The 27,481-nt window shown below is 45.2% G+C and overlaps 1 protein-coding gene across 1 annotated transcript in view; it reads right to left on the bottom strand.

Annotated features, from left to right (window-relative positions):
* Positions 1 to 4,351: 4,351 nt before the first annotated feature.
* Positions 4,352 to 27,481, bottom strand: part of pcp4b (Purkinje cell protein 4b) — a 32,915-nt gene continuing 9,785 nt past the window's right edge. The window contains exons 2-3 of the mRNA XM_035623376.2: positions 12,596 to 12,647; positions 4,352 to 5,064 (exon numbers count right to left, since the gene is read on the bottom strand). Of these exons, the coding sequence (XP_035479269.2) occupies positions 4,931 to 5,064; positions 12,596 to 12,647 (186 nt within the window). The 3' untranslated portion in view covers positions 4,352 to 4,930. The remainder of the gene's footprint in view (positions 5,065 to 12,595; positions 12,648 to 27,481) is intronic.

Below are 27,481 nucleotides of genomic sequence, written 5' to 3'. Positions count from 1 at the left end.
TACAGTGATGGTGTGTGATGGAATCAAAGGAAGCATCAGTCCTCCGCCCGCAGATCCACGTTAGCGTTAGCGTGACAGGCTGCTAATGACTAATGTAAATTGAATGAATCATCCATCTCTACATCCACGGGGACCGTGGAAGCGAGTCTCAGCCAATCACACGACGGGAGGGGGCCGAGGCTGCGACGAGGCTGCGAAACCTCGTACGTGTCCACTTGTTCTGAAGAAATACAAATTGCACATTGGAGTGAATGTGTGTGTGTGTGGCTGTGAACCAATCAAGGAAATGTCTGCTCACATAAGAACACGGTTGATTCATTATTATCAGTGACCACGTGAGTGTGAAATTGATTTCAGTAGCCGTCCTGGCGTGGACACAGAAAACAGAAATGTGCCATAAACGCTGAATTCATGTGTACCTTGTGAACATCAGAGGAACAGGCCAAAGACAGATCTGTGTACACTACATCTCTGAACGATGAGTGACTCCAAACATGGAACAAGTCTGTCTGGCGATCTATCTCCAATTCACCTCGCGGCACAGTTCAGCCTCCCGATCCGAGACGCCTCCGTCAGCTGGGAGCGGCGCAGACGAGACGGAGACGGAGACGGAGACGCGAGGAAGATCAGAGGAAAAATCTCCATTTGTTGACTATCGCGATTCTTGAATTCATTTTCCACACAAACACACAGAGGAGGAGGAGAGCGGAGCCTCGGGAGGACTGGGACAATCCTCCGTGGGCCTCGGGAGGACAGGGCGGGATCGTCTGCGTGGGTGGAAAATAAAAACAAGCCAGCAAACAGACAAACAGGAGAACTTCTTCAACGACCTTCACTGGAAGTCTAAAGGTCACGGCACCAAATCCGCTGCCGTACCAATTTATCACGACGAAAATAAGACGTGAGCAAAGTTTCATGACACGATGGAAAGTAGCGGCTGCTGAACGTCCTCTTGTCCCTCCTCCGCACTTCACTGTAGATCATCTGTCCGTGGACATCGGGGGGGAAACCGGCGACACTCGTCTCAGCAGTTCTAATCCTCGCAGGCTCACGGAGCTGATCCGCGGCGAGGACCAATTCCTCCGGGTCGCTGGCCTCGTTGTAATACAGTTGGGCCCAGGGAGCCGCCCTGATGCAGCGTCGCCATCCTTCTCCTTCTCAACCTCTGACCTGCTGGACACCGCTCGACGTCCTGTGGAGGACGAAACCTTTCTTGTGCCCAGACACAAGCCGACTCCAGGCAGGACGCTAAGTGTTGGTCCTCTCTCCCTGGCGATCCACAGTTCATTAAGTACTGCTGCTTGCCATCGGTCCAGATTTTGCCCAAAGCTCTGCTTTATTCTCTCTAGAAAAACCAGCGAATGACGACCTAGGTGTTTTTCCTGGACCTGCAGGCGACACACAGCATCTCGGATGATGACGGGAGCTCTGTGCTGCTGCTGATCAACTGTAAAAAATGAAAAAAAATTCAAAAGAAAGAAGGAGGAGAGCTTGTTTGTGACAGCTGCTTTGCCCACAAGTCAATCCCACAGAGCCGGGGGGGGGGGCACGGCTGGGCCAGTAAGACGGGGAAGAAAAATCTTTCCTTTCACATTTTGGAACGGTCACGTGTCAACCCCTGATCCTGAACTGGAACATACAACGTTCATGTAGCTGCGGTGTGTTGAAATAAAGGCCTGAGGCGAAGAGCAGCTCAGTGGGAATCAGTCGGTTTCTCCTGGCTCCACATGGAAAAGGTCGTCGGGCCGAGGAGGGAATAGATTCAGCCCAGCTCGCTTCTTGAGCGGTTTTCTATTTATAGTTTGTTACAAGACGATGTGCTCACTTCCTCAGGAGCGGCAGCACAGTCTCCCGCAGCTCCAGAACTGGGATTCAACAGGACGTCGGGAAACGTTCCTTTGTGACTCTTCTCGTCATTCATGCTGCTAATCTGCCGCATGCCACAGGTGACACTCTCGCTTTGAGATCTGGTGACTGCGAAGGCCGCGGAAGCACAGTACACTGACCTCATGGTTCATGGAGCCGGCTTGAGATGACCTGTGACATGATTGGATATCGTGCTGGAACCGGCCTCCAGGCGACTGTGGCCATTGGGTGTTCCGGGGAGCTGTGAGGTCATCTTACACATTATCATATTATTTTCTACGTGTGTTCATTTATGCTATAATTTACCATCGCTACTGTATTTAATCTTTTTTTCTTAAATGACATTTAAAATGAATCATAAATGATATGAACCACAAAACACAACAAATCTACAAAATAACATTAAAGAACAAAAGAATGGTAGCCATAGGGAGCAGAGCAGAGCTATTTACCATTGCCCACAATTCATTGGAGATTATGTTTTCAACCAACAAAAGCAAACAAAACAAATCACCTCATTTTAATACTCGACCCAGATCATCTGATTGAATTAAACAATATTTTTGGGCGTTCTGAGTGCTATCATTGTTAATCAGAATGTGGTGAAATCATTCGATCCGATTATCTGATAAGGGGCGGGGTTTATACCACGACTCTGTGGGAAGCGACTTTGGTAAACAACCAAGATGGCTGCCGCTGATTGACGAGCATTTGACTAAACAGTAACAGATATTTTCACATTTCTCCAACAAAACACGACAACACTGGTTCACAGACATTGTGGAATCATCTTCACACACGTCATCTCCTCTCTGCTCCAGTCTGTGGACAAATCTTGCGTCGCTCAACAGACGTCACATGATTCGTTGCTCTCACTGTTTGTTGTTTCTACACAGTTGCGTTTGGAAGGACTTTGGTCCGTGTCCGTTGGTAACATCTCGTGGAATTTGAAAATGAACCGAGAGCATTAATGTGGCTACGTCAGGCTAGCTTCACTCACTATCCCTGATTTGTTTGTGTTAGCATTATGCTACAATTCACAACAAAGCCCATGTTAAAGCTAACACACAGCCATAAGTTACGTTCACTTACCTTCATTATGTTGCAGGTTTGGAAATGGTGTAATTGTTTTCTTCCTTTGTTCAGATCCACCATGCAGGACAATTGTTTGTTAAGGGAGGCCCCGCCCAGAAATTCCTGGTTTTTATGGTGTTGGTGATGTCATCGCGGACATCATGGGTTGAACCAACTGGAAGGGGGGGGTTCTTTTAAAATTGGAATGTTTCGTTTTGTGGTTTATTGTTTGTTAATATAATGAGTTGAGATGTTTTCCTTTAATATAGTGAACTAGTGATGTAATGAGAAAGGATGTTGAGGAAAGGACTTAAATAACAATTAATGTTTCCTGGTATGAAGGTCACTGTATGTGGTGCAGGTGATGATTGAACAACCTATATATTCAGTTGGAGTTTTGGCTTCTGGAGGAGTAACGCCCTGTGGATGACAGGAATGTGCCCTCAGGCATCTGGTCTGAAGAAGAAGAAGAAGAAGAAGAAGAAGAAGAAGAAGAAGAAGAAGAAGAAGAAGAAGCGTCTCAAGGAGGGAGAACAAGGTGAGAACGTGATGCCCTGAATTATTTTCAGAGTTATTGTCTTTGTATCATCGGAGAGTCAAGATGTCTGCTGAGTCTGCCTCCCTACCATCTTCCTCAGCATTCGAGCCAAACAATTCTACAGTAGCCAGCAACTATTCACTCGGATAGTGGCATTGAAAACATGATGTGTTAAAGGAGAAATACGCAAATTTTTGGAGAAATATTATTTGGTGTTGATTGTTTTGACCTCACTGGTCGAGGCCTCGAACCCGCCGCCTCGGGTATGGGAGGCCGACACGCTAGCCACGAGGTCCAAAACCCCTGAGTTGTAGTGTCTGTCGCTAGCACGTCCGTCGCTAGCTCGTCTGTCGCTAGCACGTCCTTTACGGCAGATTTTATTTCGGCACGCACACAGAAGCGACAGCTAGCTAGCGCTTACTGCCCCTCAAGGGGCCAGGAAAACTTTAACCACACCATTGACGCCACCAGCAGCCTGGACTGTTGTCACTAGGCAGGTTTTGTCCACGGAGTCATGCGGTTGACACCTAAAGTCCCTCCCTACAATCTTTGTGCCCGAGCCGAAATGGAGATTCATCAGGATTTTGGTTCTGTGCTGTTGTCGCTCTTCACCCTCATGGTTCGACATGTTGCCCATTCATGAGCGGGGATCAGAATCGCTTGATTTATGGCTGCTCGTCGGACTTCCGGCCAGGCCACCTGTTGTTACCATGACCCGGAGCTGCAGACCCTGTACGTCACGTGTGAATGAGCTGGTGTTGAGTGTGTGTTCGTGCCTGCGCTGTTTGCTGTGAATATCTATCAGACGCGCCGCAGCAGTCGTAGCTCGGAGTGTTTTGTCATATTTTGCCATTTACACGCGCCGTACACAGGTTTCCACACAGAGTCTTTATTTATTCAACGTATATTGATTCACAGCTTGATAGAACCATGCGGGTGAGAAGAAGAAGAAGAAGAAGAAGAAAGAAAAAAAACACCTCTGGGTGAAACATTCTGTTCAGGATGGAAAAGCTCCGAGTTTTCTAAAAACAACCTTCGATCTACGGTAACGTCAGTTTTCAGCTCCGTCGGGTCAAACAAGTTACAGGTGATTTCAGGAAACATCGTCCTCAGCAGAACAAAAGGGGGGGGGTTGCAGGTATAAGTACAAAAACATATTCTAACACAAACACCAGCTAGACTTTATGATACACGGAACACGTGTCAGGACAGAACCCAGATCTTTATACCCTTTGTTACTTATTTATCGATACAGCAGTCAAATAATAATAAATAATAATTATCATAATAGGAAATTGAAAAGTTCACAGACATGTAATATGATGTAACAGGCTATTGCATTCTCTACACCCCCCGCCCCCCCGAAACCCATCACAACCCCCTGGAGGTTCCAACAGGTATGAATTTGTTCACATGCAAATGTCACACCGCCGTCCCCGAGCCGCCGCGTCACTAGGACTTCTCCACGCGCTTCTTCTTCTGGAACCTCCTGAACTGGGACTGGATGGCGACCGCGGCCTTTTCGGTCTCGGGGTTTTCCATGTCGATGTCAAAGTCCTCCGGGACGTCCGTCGTCTTGGACGCATCTAGACGGGACAAAAGGAAAAAAAGATGGCATGAGAAGCTGCTGGTGGATCGCGGGTCGCTGGCTCGTTCCTCTGAGCAGGGATTGACCACGTCACTCGCTAGCAACCTCAAGTTGCTCTCTCTTAAAAACAAGATTCTCATTTTAAAGCAAGTCAACTAAAAGTTTGCTGAACAGTAATTTCATGCTAAATTATCTAACTGCAATAGATGCCACTTCATCCGTCTAAATCAACGGTTATCGAAAAGTAAAAGAAATGAGAATTTGCTTTAGTTTTTAATTCATAATGTGGAGCAACAAATCTTCTGCCATTATGGTTTCAGCCTGCAGCCTGAGGGAAGGTCAATTCTTCCAATTCAATTAACTTGTATTTGTACAGCGCCAAAACACAACATACATTATTTGAAGGCACTTCACATAATAAGGTCGGGACCTCACAATATTACAGAGCAACCACATATGCTCAGGAATGAGCAATTTGATTATGGTATGTTGTCGTTTAAACCTTAGTAGCCTTAGAATATTACTATTTGATATAAGTATTTTGTTATATAGATATATAGATAGATGTACTGTAAAAAAAGACTTTTTTGTGACCGTTCACTGCGACTGCATGAGGTTTATAACATTGAATGAGGTTTGCTGAGGTTTATTAACGACTCCCACTCGACGTCGTACTGACACTAAAAACAGCAGCTGTCCAATTGCGAATTTGGGCAAAAACAGTAAAACGTTGTGGTGTGTTACACAGTAAAATGTCCTCTAGCGTTTCTCTCAAACCTCAGTCCTGATTATAATAATGGAGAAGATGGGGGTGGGGGGGTGGGGGGGTCTGAGCAGTTGGCTCAGTTTGACCAGGTCAAGGGTCAAAGCGTGAATTGATCTCCAGATGTTAATCCTCCCTGGAGCTCGGTCGACACTGGTCCTGAGCACGTGACTGTAATCCCAGAATAAACGGATAAAGGCAGATTTCAGAGCAAAGACGGAGGTTTTTATCTCCTGGTCAATAAAGAGTGGAGACGCAAGACTACAATAGAAAACTGCACCGATAGAATGAACTCATTAACTGACCTGAGGGGGATGTGCATTTTATTTTCTTTCTATATTTCTTTTTTAGCTACAAAGGTTTGTTAACATGTCAAATTGAAGGTTAACATCAAAAGCTTCATAATTATTCATGCTTTTCCTTCTATGTTGCAGAAGAATATAGGCAAAATATTTTAAACATTTAATTAACATTTAAAGTGTGGAATAAAATACATAATTCAACAGAGCAGTTATTCAAAAGAAAAGCGATTTGAAGCAGTAAAAGGATGAGAGGGAAAACAGACCCATCCGTCACGGTGTTACGGATATTAGTATTTGCATTGATTAAAAATGTCATCTGGTTTGAACACAGAGACGTGCCGCTGAAAGCAGCAGAGCTGTAAATTAAGACGGGATATTCAGGACGACGAGCTAACGTTTACCCCGAGCAGGTTGCACCGACCGAGGCGAACGTCCGCCTGCGACAGCTCACTGTACGACAACAGGAATAACAGCCAAGAATCCTGTTTTCTCTGGACGACTGGTTTTGCAAAAAAACCCGAATGTTCAGTTTCCCTTGGAGTCATCATCGGTCCACAACAACTGTGATTAATGATGATGAAGCCGAAATGAAAACGAAGGATCAGTTGGCTGTTTCAGCCTTTTTTTCTTTTCTAAACTAATTGTAAACTCTCTGCCTCAGTTGCAACGCTGCTACAAAGGATGGATCTGAGACGTCCTTATTCAGAAAAGGTTTCATGAATAACAAAATACTTAATCATCAGCAAGTATCAGACCTTGAGAAGATTGTGCAAGAAACTGTGTCTATTACGGTTCTTTTAACCTTTTTAGTTTTCTAAACCAAATTGTCTCTCAGCATTTGGGGCTGTACCGTTTGTTTGCAACACTCCTGAAAAAAGATGGATCTGAGAAAGGAGCGTGGCGGACAGTGAAAGAAGAGGTGGTGGGGGCAGCGAGGTCACAGTGCAGCTAATCCCCGGGTTTCCCCCTCGGGACGGAGCTTGAGTACCTCCCTCGCTGCCCGAGGAGGAAAACGCTAACTGCTGTGTCAAGCCCAGTTCTGAATGCCGCATTAATTGATATCGTATTTTCCGAAGCTCTCATGCTGCTGTTTTTCACCCCGGCAGCTTTAGAGCTACTGAGCTGTGCGCTCTGCCGTGTCAGCACGCAGACATGTTCATCATCTTCGTACAACAAGCTGGTGACTGAAGAATAATTGTCCGAGCGGAGCCGGATGTGATCGGCAAAGTGTTTTGCTGCTCTCAAATTGTCCCGACTCCCGCAGAGACTCTCTGATTGGCCTGGTGGGGTTTAAAGGCACCATCACACCTAACGTACCTTGTGGTAGACAGTGGAAACAAAGGTTACATCCCACAAATGCATGGACTAGTTTTTCAGCATCCTTTTGAGGCAGGATGTTTCTAGTGTTCTTGATATTGCGCAGGTGAAAGAAGACTAGAGTCCTAGAGACTTGTCTTATGTGCGAGTCAAAGGACACGTCCTGGTTTAAATCTAAGGTGACTATAGGCTCACAATGTTTCTCTGAGTTTAGTACAATGACCTCAGTTTTGTGTGAATTTAGAAGTAAACGTTTTTAAGTCATCCAGGCCTTTATGTCTTTAAGACAGTCCTGAAGTCTGTCTACCTGATAAGTTTCATCTCGCTTCATAGATAAATAGAGCTGGGTATCATCTGCGTAGCAATGGACATTTATGTGCCACTTTCTTATAATATTGCCTAAAGGAAGCATATATAAAGTGAAAAGTATCGGTCCCAGCACAGAACCTTGTGGAACTCCACGACTAACTTCTTGTACGAATGGAAGATCTGTTGTTAACGTCAACCAAACATCTCTGCTGTCGGAAGCTTTAACTATAGTTGATCTATGGTTGTAGGTGACGTGGTGAGAAATAAAAGCTGCTCTGAAGTCCAGAGAAAGCTGCGACGTCTAATCGATTTCACCGCTTAAAACCAGTTGAGCCGGGAGACGAGAGGGATTAGAGATTAGATGAGGCGGAGGACGAGGCGCATTGTAGAAGGACTTTTAGACCTTGAGACAAGAGAACGAGTAGAAACTCTGTATTATGTAGTATGTGCATATTAATGTACAAAGGAACGTGTGTGTGTTTGTTCTTGTGTGAAAGTCAGGAAACCCCCTCGGGCCTTGAAACACCGGAGGTTCAGCAAAGCATGACAGAGACCTCGGCGATCAATATTCAAAAACACATGAAGAACCGGTTCTGTATTGATTGATCCCGTGAGCTCAGTTCTTCAGTGTGTGTGTGTCAACATTGACTTTGCTTTGGGGCGGTAGCGTCTGTGTAACCTACTTGGACTTGGTTGCAGATTTGGAAAAAGAAATGACGGAAAAAATTGTGGGATGTTCAAAGACCCGCAGAGGAAAACGTGTGTGAGTGTTTCAGCTCTTTTCTCGCACTGGATGTTTCTGAAAACAGCAATTTGATCTGCATTCACTGACAATACTTGACAGAATAATACAAATTCATCATGGCTCTAATTGAGTACAGTAGAGTCAATTAAAAAAGTCTGTAGAAAATGGGTCATCGTCACTTTGAGAACCTGTCACGAGCTAATTATAAAAAAGATGACTTTCATCTCTGAGGTGGGGCGATTAGAAATGACGCTTGTGCCCGTTGGAAACGAAGGGCGGGGGGCGGGGGGTGGGGGGGGCTGTCGTCGTAACAGTTTCCACAATGTTCTATGATCACACTGTGTAGAACAGTTACAAAGACAGAAACCGCAGCTGCACAACTTACCGTTGTGCTTTCTGATTTGCCACAAATGAGCAGGTGATTGTTTCACATGACAGCATCTTCACAAACAATAGCCACGTCTTCTCCTTCACCGGCCCTGCAGTGTGGCGTTGGTACAGTACGACGTGAAGCTGTACAGTACGAGGCCGCGATGCCGCAGCTGCTGCAGTGACGGGGACAGTCTGTGTCGAGGTCAGTGAACATGTGGAGCATCTGGTCCGAACATCTGGACTCGCAACACGTCAACACACGAGGCGACGGAACGGCGTCGGACGAGTCTGTAAACTCACGAGTACATTCACTCAAGTACTCTCTTTAAGTACAGTTTTGAGGTATTTGTACTTCTTTTTTGTGGATACTTTCTACACCATACCATGAAACTAAATGTTAATGCACATGAGTATTTCTACTTTTATTTTAAAAATAGATAAAAGCATTTCTACTCAACCAACTGCAACAGTAAAAAAATGAAACTAAGACAATCCAGCAACAAAACAAATAATATTTTCAAACATATCACACTCATAGGTGACATTTTTCTATCAACTATTATTTATTATTCTTGATATTTTGAGTACATTTCGCAAGTAATTAAAGTCAAAACATTATGTTTAATGAAAGTTATATATACTCAATCACATTTTGATTAGAGGGTCTTCTTATATTACTCCTACATTTACTCCAGAACAATTATTTAATAGTTACTTGTTATTTTGCAGATTGAGATTTTCGATCTTATCATCTTATAAAAGTATGCACTGTTACAGTGAATACTGTAAATTGTCTAATAACTTGGAGCACCTGTACTCGGACAGCTCACATTGTACATTCAGTTTAGTTTCTAAATACATTTCACATGTTTACTTACTTATTTCACCGTTTCAACACTTTCCTGTCCTATACTTTTCAAATGAAAAGACCACAGCCGATTGGAACGGATTATTCTCTATTCTGGAAAACACTACATGTGAAATAATTGGCTAACTGGTGATTTAAAACAGAATTTCTGTTGGAGAAAGGAAACTCAGAGCAGCACAGTGGTGAGTGTGACCTAATTAGGTTTGCACTGATTGAATTAGGAGAAATGCACATTATAATGACTTTATAGAGATATGGCGATAACAAGCAAATTAATAAAAGGGCAGATAAGAACCCGTTTTCTTCATTTTCTCTTACAGATGAAGAAGAAATCGCAGTTTGCATTTCGTGTCTCGAGGTGGAAAAAATTCCACTTCCATTGCATCCACTTGATAAACTCTGGTGCCGGTAATCTTTACCAAAAAAAAACCCTTTCCATCCTGCAGCCGCTCCTGTCGCCGCCGTTATCGGGTAAACAGCCTTTCGCCGCATCACCGAGTTGCATCATGTAGCACGTACATGTACCTGGTTCAAACATGAATATGAATAAATCTCAGTGTGACTGTGTCCTTGAGCCCATGAGAGGAGAGGTTGTTTGTAAAGACTGTGTGTGTGTGTGTGTGTGTGTGTGTGTGTGTGGGGATGGAGAGTGGGCGAGAGTCAATAGCATCGCCCACTCAAACCTCTCTCTCTCTCTCTCGATGCTGAGAGACACACACACTTCAGACACGCTCGGGAAGCAGTTTTTCCAGGTATCAAATTAATTGTCAAGGTCAGACAACAAAGGAGTGCTTTGCGCGGGAGCGCGCGTGTGTGTGTGCGCACGCGTGTGTGTAGGTTGAGGGTGTGTGTGTTTGCGTGCTTGTGTGCGTGTTTGTGTGCGTGCTTTTGTGTGTGTGTGTGTGTATGTGTGTGTGTGTGTGTGTGTGCTTGTGTGTGTGTGTGTGTGTGTGTGTGTGTGTGCTTGTGTGCGTGTTTGTGTGCGTGTGTGTGTGTGTGTGTGTGTGTTTTCTCCCTGTTGTTAAGTGAATAGCGATGTGGACCTGAATCCCTCCGGCGTTGAGAAACGAGTCTCCTGAAACGCGCTGCTTCATCTCCGTCGGCTGCTCCAGCTCAACTCGGTCCCGTTTAATTGCTGTTGGTGAATAATGTTGAAAAAACCTTTTTTTGGTGGTCGCCTGAGATGCTTCTTTCAATTACCAAAAAAAAAACGTGGTGGGGGTTGTTGACTATAGAGAGCGTGGCCGATTAATCTGTTGAATATTGGCCGATTATGAGCCTTTCAGCGCTTATGTTTACCTATATGAAATCTTTTATCGTACAGAACAAACAATGCAGAAACAAAATACGCATTAGTGTTTAACATTTTACATGAAATAAGTAAATGTTTATTTTACTTAATTCCAGCTCAGTATATTTGGTCGTATTTGTGTTTTCATTTTACATATCGTTATTTATGATAAAGCTTATGGTTAAACTAGAATATCAAGCCTGAATTACATTTCTTCCTGATAATATTAAACTATACATAGATAGATATATAAATGTCTATCTATATATCTATATATATCGGCCAGTGTATCGTTAATCGAAAATCTCGCACTCCCTCATATCGATATCGGCATCGGCCCCCAAAAATCCATATCGGTCGGTCTCTACTTAAAACACACCTGAATATCAGATCGACTGTAAATACATTCAGCTGTATTAAAAGAAAAAGTAATTTGGACTGCTTAGTCGTGAAATTCGAAAATCTACTTGAATTTGAACATTTGAATCGGTTTAATTTCTTCATTCAGGTCAAACCTGATCGTATTATTAAATATATTTTGACAGGCTACTGTCACATATGCCGACGCTCGCATGTTAAAATTAGACGGTGATGAAAGACGTTTTACGAACACGGATCCCCGAGCTCACCTGACATGTTCTCACCAACATAATAACTTTGTGTTTTAATATATTGTTTCTCATTGATATTTAATCATCTCACAAAGTACAGAACACACTATTTTATAAAAAAAATTGCCTCCACCTCTGATCAGAATCACTCGGGGAACACATCCGTTATCTCGTTGAAGTTTTTATATTTGCCCCGCCGCGATTCCTTTTGACGACAGGAAGCTGGAACGGTAAACGTGATTTGTGGCGTGCGCCCGGCGAGCTGAGCCGATCTTTATTTCCCTCCGGACGGAGGCGACTCCAGGCCGTCCATCTCTGCCAGTCGGCGAGTCGGGTTTACGGGGAAGCCGCCGGTCATCTCCGGAGAGCGAGCCTCAGTATGTGTATAACCTCTGTGTTCCACGCCAGGTGGTGTCGGCAGATTTGATCTGCTTCGCGCATTTCAGTCTTTAACTAGTAACGTACAGCACGACCCTCTGATTCCGTGGCGGCGCTCTTTGCCGATGCGGTCGTGACCTCGGGGAATCGGACAAGCAGCGAGAAACGGATACAAATCACTTGACGGTTGAAGTGAAGTAATTCAAAGGCCTGTTTTGAAATGTTGTAAGTGTCTGAACTCTCTGACAGCAATGCCCCGTGGTCTGTGAGTGTGTGTGAGAGTGTGTGTGAGAGTGTGTGTGTGTGTGTGTGTGAGAGTGTGTGTGTGTGCGTGTGTGTGCGTGTGTGTGTCAGACCCCGTCACCGTCAATCATGTGTCATGCGCCTTTTACAGCCCCTAGTGGAGACGTGTCCGGCCCACATGTGCTGTGGCGCGTGGGCCTCTCTACCCTCCCTCCCTGCTCATCACTTCAACTCCACCGCTCGTCAATGTCGTGTCAGCAGACACGGCCGATGTGAACACGACTGAATGTCCGGACATTGCATGTGGCCGAGTAGGTCTCCCCCTTCTACCTTGTGCTCCAGAGATCTTGTTGTTGCCGGCAGCCGCTCCAGATCCTTGTCTCTGCAATGCACAAGAAGAGACAAACAGAAGACGAGAGGGTGAGAATTACACTTCACTCAAAAATAAAAATCCATGACACTCAAGTTCCCAGCGTCCTGTCATCGCGTCTAAGCCCCCGTCAAGGAGGTCGTCGTGACATCTGCTGGAGGCTGAGCTGACATCTCATCTGCAGGAGCGCTCTTCAATAAAAGCCTGTACCCTGGAGCTTTGGAGACCAATTCTTTATAATATATATATAGATATATATATCTATATATATATCTATATATATATCTATATATAAATTTCTGTGTGGAACTTTGGGGAGCAACCTACAAAACATCTTTAAATTCAATAATCTTTCTACAAAAACGGGCTATATGTATTATTAATAAAGCTGGTTACTTTGATCACACAAATCCACTGTTTAGAAGTCGCAGAGTTATGAATGTCAAGGATTTATTTCACAATAAAATAATGCAGATAATGTTCAGGGCTAATTCCAAGCCACCTGCAGACTGTGTCCAAAAGTGTTTTTTTTTCAATACGGGAAAGTAAATATGATTCGAGAGGAATTTTATTATAAAAAAGTTTACTTTTCAACAAGAAAACAAAGAGATTAAAAGGAGATGTATTTGGAACAATACATGGAACAATGCCAATTTAGATTTAAAAATGTGCAACTTTTATGTTTTCCAGAAAATGGTTTGTAATGCTATTTTTTGAGGGTTACAAATGTGAATAATTGATTTCCTTGTTTTTTTACTCATAAGTTGGTTTCTTTATCGTCTTTTTCTTTGAGGTGGTTAGATTAAATGGATAAGAAAGGCATATATTAGCTTTTGCTTCAGCCTCAGCCTTTTCAGTCACTATTTACTGTTTGAGCTCACATTGTTATACATTTAAAATTATTGTTTTTATTATTGTGACTGAATAAATAGACAAACAAACAAAATATGTCGGCTTGTTTATGTTTTCTTTCCAGCAATGTAGCGTGATCTCTGTATAGAAGGCGCCTGCAGGCTGAGTGACAGTGGAACGAGTTGAGGACGATGTACAGTACGACACCCGAGGTGTTGCTTTGGACTCTGACACGACGTTGTGAGGTCAAAAAACATGGCAAATGACCTCGTGCCCCCTGTCGTTGTATTCTACTGTGCTCAAGAGCCGGAGTTATGGAAAGAGTTTGCATAAAAATGCAACACATATTGTTTTTCAGAACTAAAGATTTTACAAAACGGTTTAAAAAATGACAAAGATGAAGCTCAAAGCCAAAGACCAACAGACTGACTAGAACATTTCTCAATCATTAATTTTTATTCATGAAAAAACAAACATTTTGTATACTACTGTATATACTTTATGCTCCTATAATATCTGTAATATATAATTTTATATTGCACAACTGCTACATTGAACTTTATTGTATGTAGTGTTTGTTATTGTTATGGCATAGTATTTCTATTCTATCTTTTTTACCGTAGATTCTGTTTCTATGCTACTACATTCAATAAAGGTATATCTTATCTTATCTTGTGTGTGATGGGTTGAATCCAAAAATAGCATGCAGCCTTTATAGAACACAATCTTCCCAGTTGTGAGAATTTGTGGTGATTATGCAGCGTCCGTTCTTCTCGGCCATATGGTCACGTTCACACTCCACGTCACAACACACAGAGGTGTGAATAAAAAGACTGATGCATGTTAATGAGAAAACAACAGCGACTGCGTGAGAGAGCGCAACGTTTCCTCTACGCAGTCAGAAGAAGAAGAAAAAAACACTCTTCCTGCTCGACAAATGACTTTTCAGATGTGATGCTGCGTTACAAAGTGGAACGAGCCACTGATGTAACACGATCCTTCACGCTGGCTCACCAACATTTATCTAAATGTCAGCTCTCGTCATCCTGCTGCCGTTTCATTTGCTGAGCCATATTACCTGGCTGCCGGCAACACACTCGCTCTGCTTTGATCACACGGCAAACAGGCTCCGATCTCCAGAGAAACGACTTCATTAACGTACGAATGTATGAATGTATGAATGTATGAATGTATGAATGTATTCCCCATTCATTCTGGGCGTGAGATATCCACCGTCTGACTGCGGACGCGGAATGTGACGTGAACGACCTTTGCCGAGAAAATAAATTCACTCATCTTAATTTTTTCTTTTACGTGTTTGGTGATTAATTTAAAGGTTATTTAAAAAAAACAAAAAACAGATATATCAGGCACGTTGAAATAGATGTCTGCAGGGTTCAGGCATGTGTCGACGGCAGTAAAGCGGATATTGTGCCGGAGAGGAGCAGGAGTGACACTCCGTCACAATGATCAGATTAGGAAGAGCTATTCCTGGAGGCATACGATAGTCCTGCTTTTAATATGCAGCAGATCACGAGAGAGAGGGGATGTCAGGAAGAACGGCAAAGAAAAGGATCAAGGAAGGAGGGAAGAGCCGTGGGGACGTTACGTCATAAGCTTCTTATTAATCACATAGTTGGGACGGGTTTTCCTGAAGGAATTCTATCCTCGATTGTATTTTCATTTCTTTCGCTTGTTGGTTTTCTTTTAATGAATAATTTGACCTTTTCAAAAAGATGCTAATTCTCTGTCTGGGAGACATGCTGCTGCAACCGGCAGCTGTTAGCTTAGCTTAGCACAAAGACTGGAAACAGGGCGAAGCGGCTAGCCCGTCTCTGGCCCAAGGATATCCAAAATATCTCTCAATATTTCTCCTGCGTTAAACAAGGAACATCTGTCTGTATTCCCACTTGTTTCTGTACAAATGTGCTCGTTTCAGGGGTTTTCGTAAAGCGCCATTTGTCTTCATTGATTTTCCGCTTTCAGCCCAACGGAGGTTTCTGCCGCAGGTTGCAGGTTACAGATATAAATGACTTTATCATAAGATGGAGGTGTGCTGCAGACCACAGTGTTCAGGACAGTGTTCAATTCTAATGCGGCAAAAGACACAAGTAGCCTCATTAGCAGCCCACGCTAATTTATTCAACTTCAGCCGCGCGCGCGTCGTAACTGATGCCCCTGCAACGGGTGTTTGCCTCGGTGGCCCATTAATCTCCACCGCCGCAACCCGAAGAGCAGGTGGGAGAAAGAGGGGAGGAAGGCGCCAAGACTCCCAAACTCACATAAAAACATCCGGTACATTCATTTTTTTTAAAAAGAGAAGGCACTCGAGAGGAAACTCTCCGGTGGAAAACTCCCGGATATTGGTCCAAACGGGGGCGTGAGTTACAGCCGGTGTGTCGTCTTTATGACTCCGCAGGGTTGGAGGCTGGAGGATCCCCGCGCAACCGAGGTGTGTCACTGTGATGTGTGCACGGACGATGAGAAAATAACTCTTTCTATATGAAATCATTGCAGGAATTACTGCGCCGCTCTGCTTATCATCCGCCCGCTCGGTTCCCCGCCGGCTGGCAGACGGGCCGTCAGCCTGTGTTTCCTCCCTGGGTGGGAGCAGCGATGATGGGGTTGTTGTTCTTTTCTCTCCCTTTAATGAAGAGGAGAGGGGGACGAAGAGAAGAAAGGATGGGAGAGGGGAGGCGGATCAATGGATCCCTAAGCCGTACTTAAACCAGCAATGGGAAGATAAATGGCCGAGACTGGAGGGAGAGAGCTGATCCTGCAACAGCTGCACCACAAGTTTCCAGAGCCTGTGACTAAAAAGACCCAATGAAGAGTCGGACATTTTGGGCAAATACACGTCTGCTTTCTTGCAAAGAGCAAGATAAGAAAATGGATACCACTCTCAAACCTATCCGCTAACTACAAGATTACCATGAGCAGGCACTTAGCTTAGCCTATTCTGTTGTTTTCTATCTCTTGGCTGGACCTAGTGACTTCTTTCAGCCGAGACTCCAGTTTTATTTCTTTTACGTCTGTTCTTGTTAAGAAAGAAAGCGAAGAACATTTCTGGCCCCGGGTCATTCGCACAACGCCGACCCATCTGGTCCACTGGGCCAGCTGCACGGACGTTAGCTGTAACCCTAGCTAGCTAGAAACGGGCGCATGTCTGGGTTTTTGTTTCGGTGCAAAGCGTGACGTTACTCGCGTGAGTTTGATATTTGAATAACGCAAGTAAACGCAACCCGAGAATATCTGTAAAATTCCCTGTCGGACTTGAACGTCAGTGACGTTGAAATGCTAAAGCTACTCTAGCTAGTGAATTTCACGCTATTCATGTCACTCACGCCGGGCAACGCAGCAAAAATGCCACAAATGACACGAAACTCGTGTCTGCTTGAGTCTACAGTCTCAGGCTAACTTGTTTCCCCCAAGTCTTGATGCTAAGCTAAGCTAACTCCCATCTGGTTCTAGCTTCATACTTAGCCTATACAGAAATGAGCGTGGTATCAATCTTTTCATCTTACTCTTTCCGTAAAACTAAATGAGTGTTTATAATAAAATGTAATGCTAGTCCTTTAATAATTTGAGTGTGAGGAGATGGAACGACGGCTTAACGATTTTTCATATTGCCTCTGGCACCGTACCGGTTTCCTTACAGTTTTTTTTTTACTTTTTATCTATTCAAATATTTTTCTTCCAAAACTGTTTTCATCCTCAGGGCTTTTGCAAAGCATCTGATCGATGCTGTAAAAAGTGGGCGGCTGGATGAGATTTATTACAATTTCATTTTAAATCAATGGCACATTTTTCTTGTGTGGTTCCAACACGCTGGGGAGAAGAAGGCGCAGCAAAGAAAACAGAGAAAGGAAATGGTTTCATTCAGGTTCCGTGTATCTGGCTGCCTCCGCGGGGGATTTAGCTCCAGACACTTTCACCCCGAAACCCCTTCCACGGCCATTTTCTCTCCCCGCTCGTTCAAAGGTTTCCGATTTGCTCGCATCGCGAGGTTTTTTTTTTTCCTGTGCTTTAACGGCTTAGGAGCCCAGAAAAGGTATGCGCTATGTCTCCTCTTCTGCGAGCTTCTCTTTTTTCTGCATTATTAATCTAATGCTTTCAATGAATTTCAAACAGCGTTGCGCCTTCTTGCTTTGATGCCGGGGAGAGGGGAGGGGGGTCGGGGGGGGGGGGGGGTGCGGGGGCTTGGAGCTCGCAGCACAACGCAAGCCGCCGCCTTCTGGGAAGAAAATGCCTCATTTCAGTCTCTTTGATGCAATTCTGAATTTTTTTAGTTTTTGTGAAACTCATTATTTGAAGTGAGTGAGCTTTGGTGCACAGGACGCTGCACTTCCTGTTTACCTGTCACGGCACGTCAGAAAGACACACCCGTTCTCCCTCTTTTCATTCGTCAAGCCGCTCGGTGGCGCTTCACATTACAGTCACATACTTTCAGCCGAGCTCTGCTTCCCTGCAGCTCCACACTGAAACAGAGTCTGGTGATAAGAGCACTGTTTTGTTCGTCCCTGTTACTAATCCCGGTTCAAAGAGAAGAGCCGAGCCATGAAATGAACTGGTGCTCGTGGTGGAGCTGCTCCCTCGCAACCAACAGATGCGGTGTCTCCCCCCGAAAAACTTGACGCTCTCCGCTAAACTAATCTGCCCACAAAATAAATAATCCGGTGGAGTTTGAGCCATGTTTGCTTCTGGAGATACAGTTTTAACGCTGATGTAACATACTGGAGCGTGTTTGAAACAGAGATTAATATTGTATGACTCATATAGACCGAGCGCGGAGGGCTGTGTATAGTTTGTCTTTTGAATCATTGAAGACCATTGAGGAAACTCGACGCCACGAAAAAAAGGCAGCTTCAATCCAATGTTTGGATTCTTACGATCCGTTCGAGCCGATGTGGAACAGCAAACAACGCCCGACACATTTCACCGTATGGGTTGTTTGACCAAACAAATATAGATGTTCTCCCTCGTTTAAAGATCAGTACAGACACTCAGTCTTTGACCTTGTTAACTTCTTATTCTTTTTTAAAGCTACAGTGTGTAATATTCAGAAGAACTTTTTCACAGAAACTGAATATATTGTCCATAACTCTGTGTTCATATAAGAGTTAAATATAGTTCCATGAGGTGGACCGACCTCCGTGTGAGTCTCCATGTTTCTACGTCGAGTTGAATACGGTTGTTGAACTAAACGCTCCAGAACACGTGGCGTCGTGTCCCCTGTCGGTCGCTCAGATGGTTGTTGTCTCCTGATCGGCTCAGCTTTACTTTGTGTTTTTCCGAGAGGAGTTGGATTTCGTCATTAACCTTTTCTGTCTGTAAGCCTCTGCAATTGGGTCCTTCATTTCTAAACGTGACAAATATTTTCATTACCAATTAATCTGCTGATTATTTTTTACCTCGTACATTAAATGTCATAATTTTACTCCCAAATGAGATTTAGAAAAATTGGACAGAAAAGTCTCTTGGTGATTCATTTATTTTCAAAATAATTTACTTCACTTTCAGGTGATTGATAAAACTTTGTTCAGTCAAACTATCAAACCTTTGAAAGTCTCATCACAGTGAATCTCAGCGCTTGCTCGCCCCGCGATAATCCCAACGTTGCTTTCTCACAACCGGCTTTGCGAGGTTCACTATGAATTAGTGAACCGGCTAAAAATTGCAGACGTGACTTGAGGCGATTTTTGCCGATGGAGACGCTGCTCGGCTCAGCGCGGAGAGGACGATGAGGAAGAGCGGCGCTCCCGAGGGGCAGCGGACAGAGAGGAGGAAACCATTAGGGCCCGAGCGGCTCTGGAGCCGGGCCAAGAGTGAATTGTGATAACGGCAGCTCGATGAGCAGAGGGGTTATCCTCACTGGGACACACACACACACACACACACACACACACACACACACACACACACACACACACACACTGATAGGTTCACCTGGACACATCAGGAGAACGTAGAGTAGAAACCAATCAAGCGGGAGGAAAAAACCCTGCAGTAATTACGTGAGGCTGAAAAGGGAGATGTTGCAGCACAGAGATACGTATTGTGCCGCTCATTAATCATTAACGGACTCGGACCGAAGCAAGGTCGACACACAGTGTTTTGATGTGTGTGTGTGTGTGTGTGTGTGTGTGTGAAATACACACACACACACACACACACACACAAGCAGAACTACTGTAGCGAAGTCCCACTGCTGCATCAGAGTTTCTGCCTCCAGGCTTTCAATTATGATATTTCAAGGGGAAAACACACACACACACACACACACACACACACACACACACACATATACAGTACAGATGAGAATACAGGCAAAGACGCACACGTTCTCAAACTCGGGGCAAGTCAAGCAGAATAACAGAAGCTGCAGTGTGCGTAAGCACATTGCACATCAGAGAAATGTAAATATGTTTTATCTCTGATTGGGCGTTCATCGGAGGACGGGCCGGCGAGGGAGGGAGGGAAGAGAATCCTTCACAACATTCCGCCGCCTTTCATTTCTGTGCCCGGAGCGAGCGAAGCCTTCGTTCTCCTCACTCCGAGCCAAACACAGTTATCTGCCCCGCGGAACGGGAGGACGGACGCAAGCTGCCGCTCTTTCGTTCTCCTTTTCTGTCTGTTTTCATATTTGTTTTCATTTTCCACCTCAGAAAACAAGTTGATGTGAGGTGAAGAGGAGCAAAAAAAAAAGGGGATTTATTACGCCTCATTAATAAAGCAGAGCCACACACACACACACAAGGAGCTTCGTAATCTAATCTGTGTAATCAACTTTCTTCTGGTGTAATCCTGTTATTAATAACCAATATGAAGAGTTTGTGTTTTAACCGAGTGGAAAACAAACTGTAACTCGACTGTAAATGAAACCATAATGTACAATATGAGGAAATCAGACTTAAAACTAGAGATTGATCCATCAACTCCTCAGGAAAATGTTTTAGTGTCGTTCTGAATCAAGTGAGACGTAGAGTCACTTTCTCATCGAGTCGCCCTCTGCTGGTCAGGACACAGAATACAGGCTTCAGGCACTTCCGCGTTGACTATACGTCCGTTTTCATACACAGTCTGGATATGGATTAAACGAGCTATAACTTTGAAGCGGTTAAAGGAATAGTTTCAAAATTTGGACAAGTCCTTAGTGACACCACTCTCATCCATAATATTTTCATAATTAACGCTTGGCGAGAAGGCGAATGAGCAATATGAGGAAGGTTAAACTTGTATAGTCCCATTATATGAAACACTGATCCTGTTCCCATGTTACTTAAAATGTATTGGCCTCGCCGGTGTGTTGCAACACATCAACACAAGATGTTGAGAAATCATTGTGTGTGTGTGTTAGTGTGTGTGTGTGTGTTAGTGTGTGTGTGTGTGTGTTAGTGTGTGTGTGTGTTAGTGTGTGTGTGTGTGTGTGTGTGTGTGTGTGTGTGTGTTAGTGTGTGTGTGTGTGTGTGTGTGTGTGTGTGTGTGTGTGTGTGTGTGCACGAGCTACAGACCACTCATCTGTATGAGCTCCATTGGCAGTTACATAAACCATACTGTCATAAAAGCTGCAGGGGCATTCTGAAAAAATGCTGCAAATCAGTGCTGGGTCAATAACTCCCCCTACTGCAGATTTGTATTTTTTTGGGGTGGGGGGATTTTCAGTCCTTCGCTGGGCAGCGACTGCTCGTCTGGTTGAAAGTGAAGAAGAGTTAATCGGAGGGTTTCGTTCTGTTGCAAGCGCAGCGGGCGAGAGGTCAGTGATCACCATGAAGAGTAATTCCTGACTTTCCCTCTGACCTTTTTTTTATTCCTGATTTAAACATACAGACACGTAGAAGTAGGACTTAAGGTTTCTTAATGGATCTACGGTGAACTGCCAGTTCCAGATACTGTACGTGTCCGGCACCTCTGCAGCCGGTGGCGCTGAGAAAAATGGCTGCCGCCAAATGATTGATTGAATGACGCAGCGATTATTCTCATTAAACCCCGCGACGACACGTTCTATGCCCTTTTCCACGGAGCGCTCGGGGAGAACGCCGACTGTGGGTTTCTCAGGGAAGCGGCCTCACGCCGAGCGAGGCTGTGGGAACGACCCTGAGCTGAAGGTGGATCGCTATCGTGCCATCTACGAGTCAATGCGGAGGGTTTTCAACTCTGAGTCCGTCAGTAGGGCCTGGGGGAGCCGGCTTGAGCGACTCGCTGGGAGGGAAGAGGAAGAGCAGCTGATTGGCTTGTCATAAACATCAGCTGTTTGACGTTGATTGGTGATGCTGGGACCTGGGCACCGTCTGCCAGGCGGAAAACCACACGGTGCAAGAAAACACAGCTGCACACTTCCTGTGGCAGCCAGGACTCGAGGTGACACATCGGTTCCTCCTCCTCCTCTTCCTCCTCCTCTTCCTCCTCCTCTCAGACTTGTTTGTTTCTTCATATTAACCATATTTCTGCTGAGCAGTCGTGGCTGCTCCACTGCTCAGTTTCCCGTACACACACACACACACACACACACACACACACACACACACACACGCCTGTCAGTGTGTGTGAGACACGCATTCATTCCCCCGAGGTTCAGGAAAGCGTTTGAATTATGAGTCTAAGCAAAAAAAAAAAAAAACAACAAAAAAAAAAGCAGGTCAGCTGTCGTGCGACTGATGAGCCCGTCCCCAGAAAGCTCAGATCAAACCACTCATATTTCTTTTTCTTTTTTCAATCTAACATTCTTTTTCGGAGGATTCTTGTAGCGCAGCAGTGAGAAGCTCTGAGATCACGTCGTGCGGTCGCCAGCGAGGCTCTAACGCCTCCGTGGCCCAGAAGAGCCGGAAATCACAAAGCTACAAATCACCACCAGAATTAAAAAATAAAGTCGTTTGTTTTCATTTGAATGAAGACGAATTATTTATTTCAAAAATTACTCTGATTCACAGCAATTTCCACAGAGAGAATAGATGAGGGGGGGGGGGGGGGGGGGGGGAACACCACATTACATCGCTCCTCTTTGTTACTCAACTTAATGAGCCTTGAAATTGGCGAGATTACATTTTTTCGGCGTCGCTGTCATTAGTGTGTGTGTGTGTGTGTGTGTGTGTGTGTGTGTCGCCAATCTCTGGGGATTTAGGTTGCCTCACTTTGGGGATTGCGCAGCAGAGCCGACACGGAGCGCCGCCGCAATGATGAGAGCGGCGACCAACTGACGGGAACCAGCAGGCCGGTAAATAGACGAGGGAGTTTCCTCTGCGATCAGACGTGATGGGTTTTTTCGGTTCAATCAGCCGGACGAGTCACGGCGGCAGGTTGACGTTCTTCTCCAGGCAACAGATTTAATCAGGCAGGAAGTGAAGGAGATCCAGCGTTTGAACCGATTGAAAGCCCCAGGGTGTCATTTTTTGTAATTTCCCGGGCGGCATCTGGTGGTGAAGTTGCAAACCGCAACCAGGTGAGCGACCGACAGGGGACACTTCGTGGTGGTGCACCGCCGATTCCATTTCATGTCCGTTTTGTGTAAATCATCGTTCAAAGTGGAACGAAAAAACACATAGTTGTGGAAAATGTATTCAATTTCTGTGAATAAGTTCTTCTAATTATGACACACTGTAGCTTTAAAATCCCCCGAAAAAAAACGAATCAACCGATGAGGAGAGCAAGATTTAAAGGAACAGTTTTACAACATTTTGCAAAATATGCTTATTCACTTTTTCTCTTTTAGAGTTAAACAATGCCACTCTCGGGCAGCCAGCAGGTGCTTATATTAGCTTAGCTTAGCATGAAGGCAGGAAACAGGAGGAAACCGCGAGCCTGACTCGGCCCAAAGCTGCTGCTTCCTGAGCGAAAACGAATATCAAACGAAATTCCACCGTACTGAGGACTGACCACCGCCAGGAATAAAAATAACTTCTCTTCAGCAGCATGGACCAGGCCACACTAATGGTCCACTTGTTCCCTTTTAGCAGCTTTCAGCAGTTCTCTCCGATCAACTTGGTGTTGATTCTTCTTCTTGGTCGTGTCGGGAGAGTTCCTCTCCAGTTCCTCGTTGTTTCCAGGCTCAACTGAAGCATCGTGCCATTTGCAGCAGATTAGATGAGAATAAGAAATGTAATATTCCGGGGGATCCCGAAAAAAAGCTCCTTCAGTTTGTTAAGCTGTAATCTGATTGGTCAGAACGGCCGGCGTAATGCCATGATTGATGTTTTGGCGTCAGCTGCTCTTCGTCTGGCTCGCTGACACTGACCAGTGTGGACGTGGCGAGCTGCGACAGAGACAGAGAGCGAGCCGGCCTCTTGGCGAGTCGCCACCGGCTGCGAGGACGGGGCTGGCGACCCAGATAGCGCTCGGCATGTCTGCTTCTTTTTTCCTTCTTTCTTTTTATTTTGTGGGCCAAGCAGCAGGAGAGGAGCTTTGACAATGAACTGGGAAGAGCAAGGTGTTTCAAATTAAGACCCTAATTATGAGGAACGATGAATCTGTCCCATCGGAGACGGTCGGACGGGAAACGTTTCCACAGGACAACGTCCCGGGGAAGAGACAGACAGACAGACAGACAGACAGACAGAAAGACAGTCAGAGAGTCAGACAGACAGACAGACAGACAGAGAGTCAGACAGACAGAGAGTCAGACAGACAGACAGACAGAGAGTCAGACAGACAGACAGACAGACAGACAGACAGACAGACAGAGAGTCAGACAGACAGACAGACAGACAGAGAGTCAGACAGACAGACAGACAGACAGAGAGTCAGACAGACAGACAGACAGACAGACAGACAGAGAGTCAGACAGACAGACAGAGAGTCAGAGAGTCAGACAGAGAGTCAGACAGAGAGTCAGACAGACAGACAGAGAGTCAGACAGACAGACAGAGAGTCAGACAGACAGACAGAGAGTCAGACAGACAGACAGACAGACAGACAGACAGAGAGTCAGAGAGTCAGACAGACAGACAGACAGACAGACAGACAGAGAGTCAGACAGACAGACAGACAGACAGACAGACAGAGAGTCAGACAGACAGACAGAGAGTCAGACAGACAGACAGAGAGTCAGACAGACAGACAGACAGAGAGTCAGACAGACAGACAGACAGACAGAGAGTCAGACAGACAGACAGACAGACAGACAGACAGAGAGTCAGACAGACAGACAGACAGACAGACAGACAGACAGACAGACAGACAGACAGACAGACAGAGAGTCAGACAGACAGACAGAGAGTCAGAGAGTCAGACAGACAGAGAGTCAGACAGACAGACAGACAGACAGAGAGTCAGACAGACAGACAGACAGACAGACAGACAGAGAGTCAGACAGACAGACAGACAGACAGACAGACAGACAGACAGACAGAGAGTCAGACAGACAGACAGACAGACAGACAGACAGACAGAGAGTCAGACAGACAGACAGACAGACAGAGAGTCAGACAGACAGACAGACAGACAGACAGACAGAGAGTCAGACAGACAGACAGACAGACAGACAGACAGACAGACAGACAGAGAGTCAGACAGACAGACAGACAGACAGACAGACAGAGAGTCAGACAGACAGACAGAGAGTCAGAGAGTCAGACAGACAGAGAGTCAGACAGACAGACAGACAGACAGACAGTCAGACAGACAGGTATCTGATGTGATAATAAGGATAACAGATTATTAAACGTCAAGCGTTTTCAGCTGTACAGTAGAGCTCCAACAGTTAATCGACAACTTTTTTGATAATGGATTAATCTTCTTACATGTGAATATGTTCTGGTTTGAGTGAACTGAGGATCTTTGAAGATCAAAACAAAACATCATGTTTTCTTCACGATCGACATTTTTCATCATTTTATGGATCAAACAACTGATCGCATAATGGGGAAAATAATGGACAGATTCATGGATTATGACAATAATAGTGCAGATTTACTGGAGTGAGTGAAGTGGAGCGCTGCGGATGGAAAAGAGAAAACGCTGTTGTTTGGCTCCTCTGGTTTATTTCAAGACTTGGCATCTTGCACAGTCCAAGAGTTCCCTGCCACACTCGATGGCCATTAAGAATTTAAAAAAGCAGAAGTAGGCCACAGAGAAATTCGAGCAGAAAAAAAAGAAAAAGAAAGAAACATAAGACCAAACTGCCTCTTCTCATTTCTCCACTTCCTGGACTGAGGGCGGAGCGAGTGGCGGGGAAACGGCAGCGAGTCTCTTCTACGGCTGCAGGACATCTTCTGTTTTAAAATGCGGCTCTGAGGAAATAAAAATTACATTTAAAAAAAAAACAAATCCTCAAAAGCTGCAGCGAATGTCTCGTGACATCTGCAGACGGCATGTGTTCGCTCCCGGCTTGTTCCCGCTCAGACGACCCAGAGAGAGAGAGAGAGAGGGATGATGGAGAGAGAGAGAGGGAGAGAGAGAGAGAGAGGGATGATGGAGAGAGAGAGAGAGAGAGGGATGATGGAGAGAGAGAGAGGGAGAGAGAGAGAGAGAGAGAGGGATGATGGAGAGAGAGAGAGGGAGAGAGAGAGAGAGAGGGATGATGGAGAGAGAGAGGGAGAGAGGGAGAGAGAGAGGGATGATGGAGAGAGAGAGAGGGAGAGAGAGAGAGAGAGAGAGAGAGAGAGGGATGATGGAGAGAGAGAGAGGGAGAGAGAGAGAGAGGGATGATGGAGAGAGAGAGAGAGGGAGAGAGAGAGAGAGGGATGATGGAGAGGGAGAGAGAGAGAGAGAGAGAGAGAGGGATGATGGAGAGAGGGATGATGGAGAGGGAGAGAGAGAGGGAGAGAGAGAGAGAGAGAGAGAGAGAGAGGGATGATGGAGAGAGAGAGAGAGAGAGAGAGGGAGGGAGGGAGAGAGGGATGATGGAGAGGGAGAGAGAGAGAGAGGGAGGGATGATGGAGAGAGAGAGAGAGGGAGAGAGAGAGAGAGAGAGAGGGATGATGGAGAGAGAGAGAGAGAGAGAGAGAGAGACAGAGAGAGAGAGAGAGAGGGATGATGGAGAGAGAGAGAGAGAGAGAGAGAGAGACAGAGAGAGAGAGAGAGAGGGATGATGGAGAGAGAGAGAGACAGAGAGAGAGAGAGAGAGAGAGAGACAGAGAGAGAGAGAGAGAGGGATGATGGAGAGGGAGAGAGAGAGAGAGAGAGAGAGAGAGAGGGAGAGAGAGAGAGAGAGAGAGACAGAGAGAGAGAGAGAGAGGTTCATGTCATGAAGCTGCAGGACACGAGAAGAGAAGAGTTTTGTAATAACCATAACTGTTTGTGTACAGTAATCACCTGAAACTAAGAATCATCAATTTAAACAGACCCTTTATTCATCGGGAGCTGGGGGTTCAGCCCTATGATGCCACATTTCTAGGACATTTTCAAAATTAGGGTTAGGGCTACTGGATAATAGGTTGTGTGTAATTGGCTAGTCCGCTTTATTGCGCCACCAAGTTTCTACAGTAGCCCAGAACGGACAAACCTCACACTTCCTGTAAGTGAAGACAACCGTAGTTTCTCATTGGTCCAAATTGTCCCTTTTGCTCCGGAAGGTTCCTGACTGAGTGAAGTGACCCGGAAGTTTTTGATCGGCAGCCATGATAGGAGCCAATCGGATTCTTTAAATGCTTAGGAAAGGAGCTTGAGTGCCTCCTTTCCCTATCTCCTTTAGCGTAGGGTACACTGGAGCTTCCTATGCGGCAGGAAAGAGAAATAGACCCACAATTCATTGCAGCAGCGATATTTAACGTGACGCGCCATGGGCGGACGTAAACGATTCAATCCAAGTAGAAGAAGAAGAAGAGTATGAATGTGACCCAGAAGAGACGTCATCATGTCAGTTCCTGTCACATATGAATCATAACATGTGATGTCACACGCTGCCATGGTGATAAATATGAGTGACAGGAGCGAGAGCAAACATTCTCAATGTCACAACCTTTTCCTCTCAGTGTCGTGGCCTAAATTATTGTTTTTAATTCATAAATTAATAAATATTTCTAGCATGAATCAACCCGCTAAGAACCCACGAGGTGAAGTCG

Source organism: Scophthalmus maximus, chromosome 11 (genome assembly GCF_022379125.1).
Source record: "Scophthalmus maximus strain ysfricsl-2021 chromosome 11, ASM2237912v1, whole genome shotgun sequence".
NCBI lineage: Eukaryota > Metazoa > Chordata > Actinopteri > Pleuronectiformes > Scophthalmidae > Scophthalmus > Scophthalmus maximus.
Note: the sequence above shows the minus strand (reverse complement) of the source record. Positions and strands in the feature narration are given on the sequence as shown.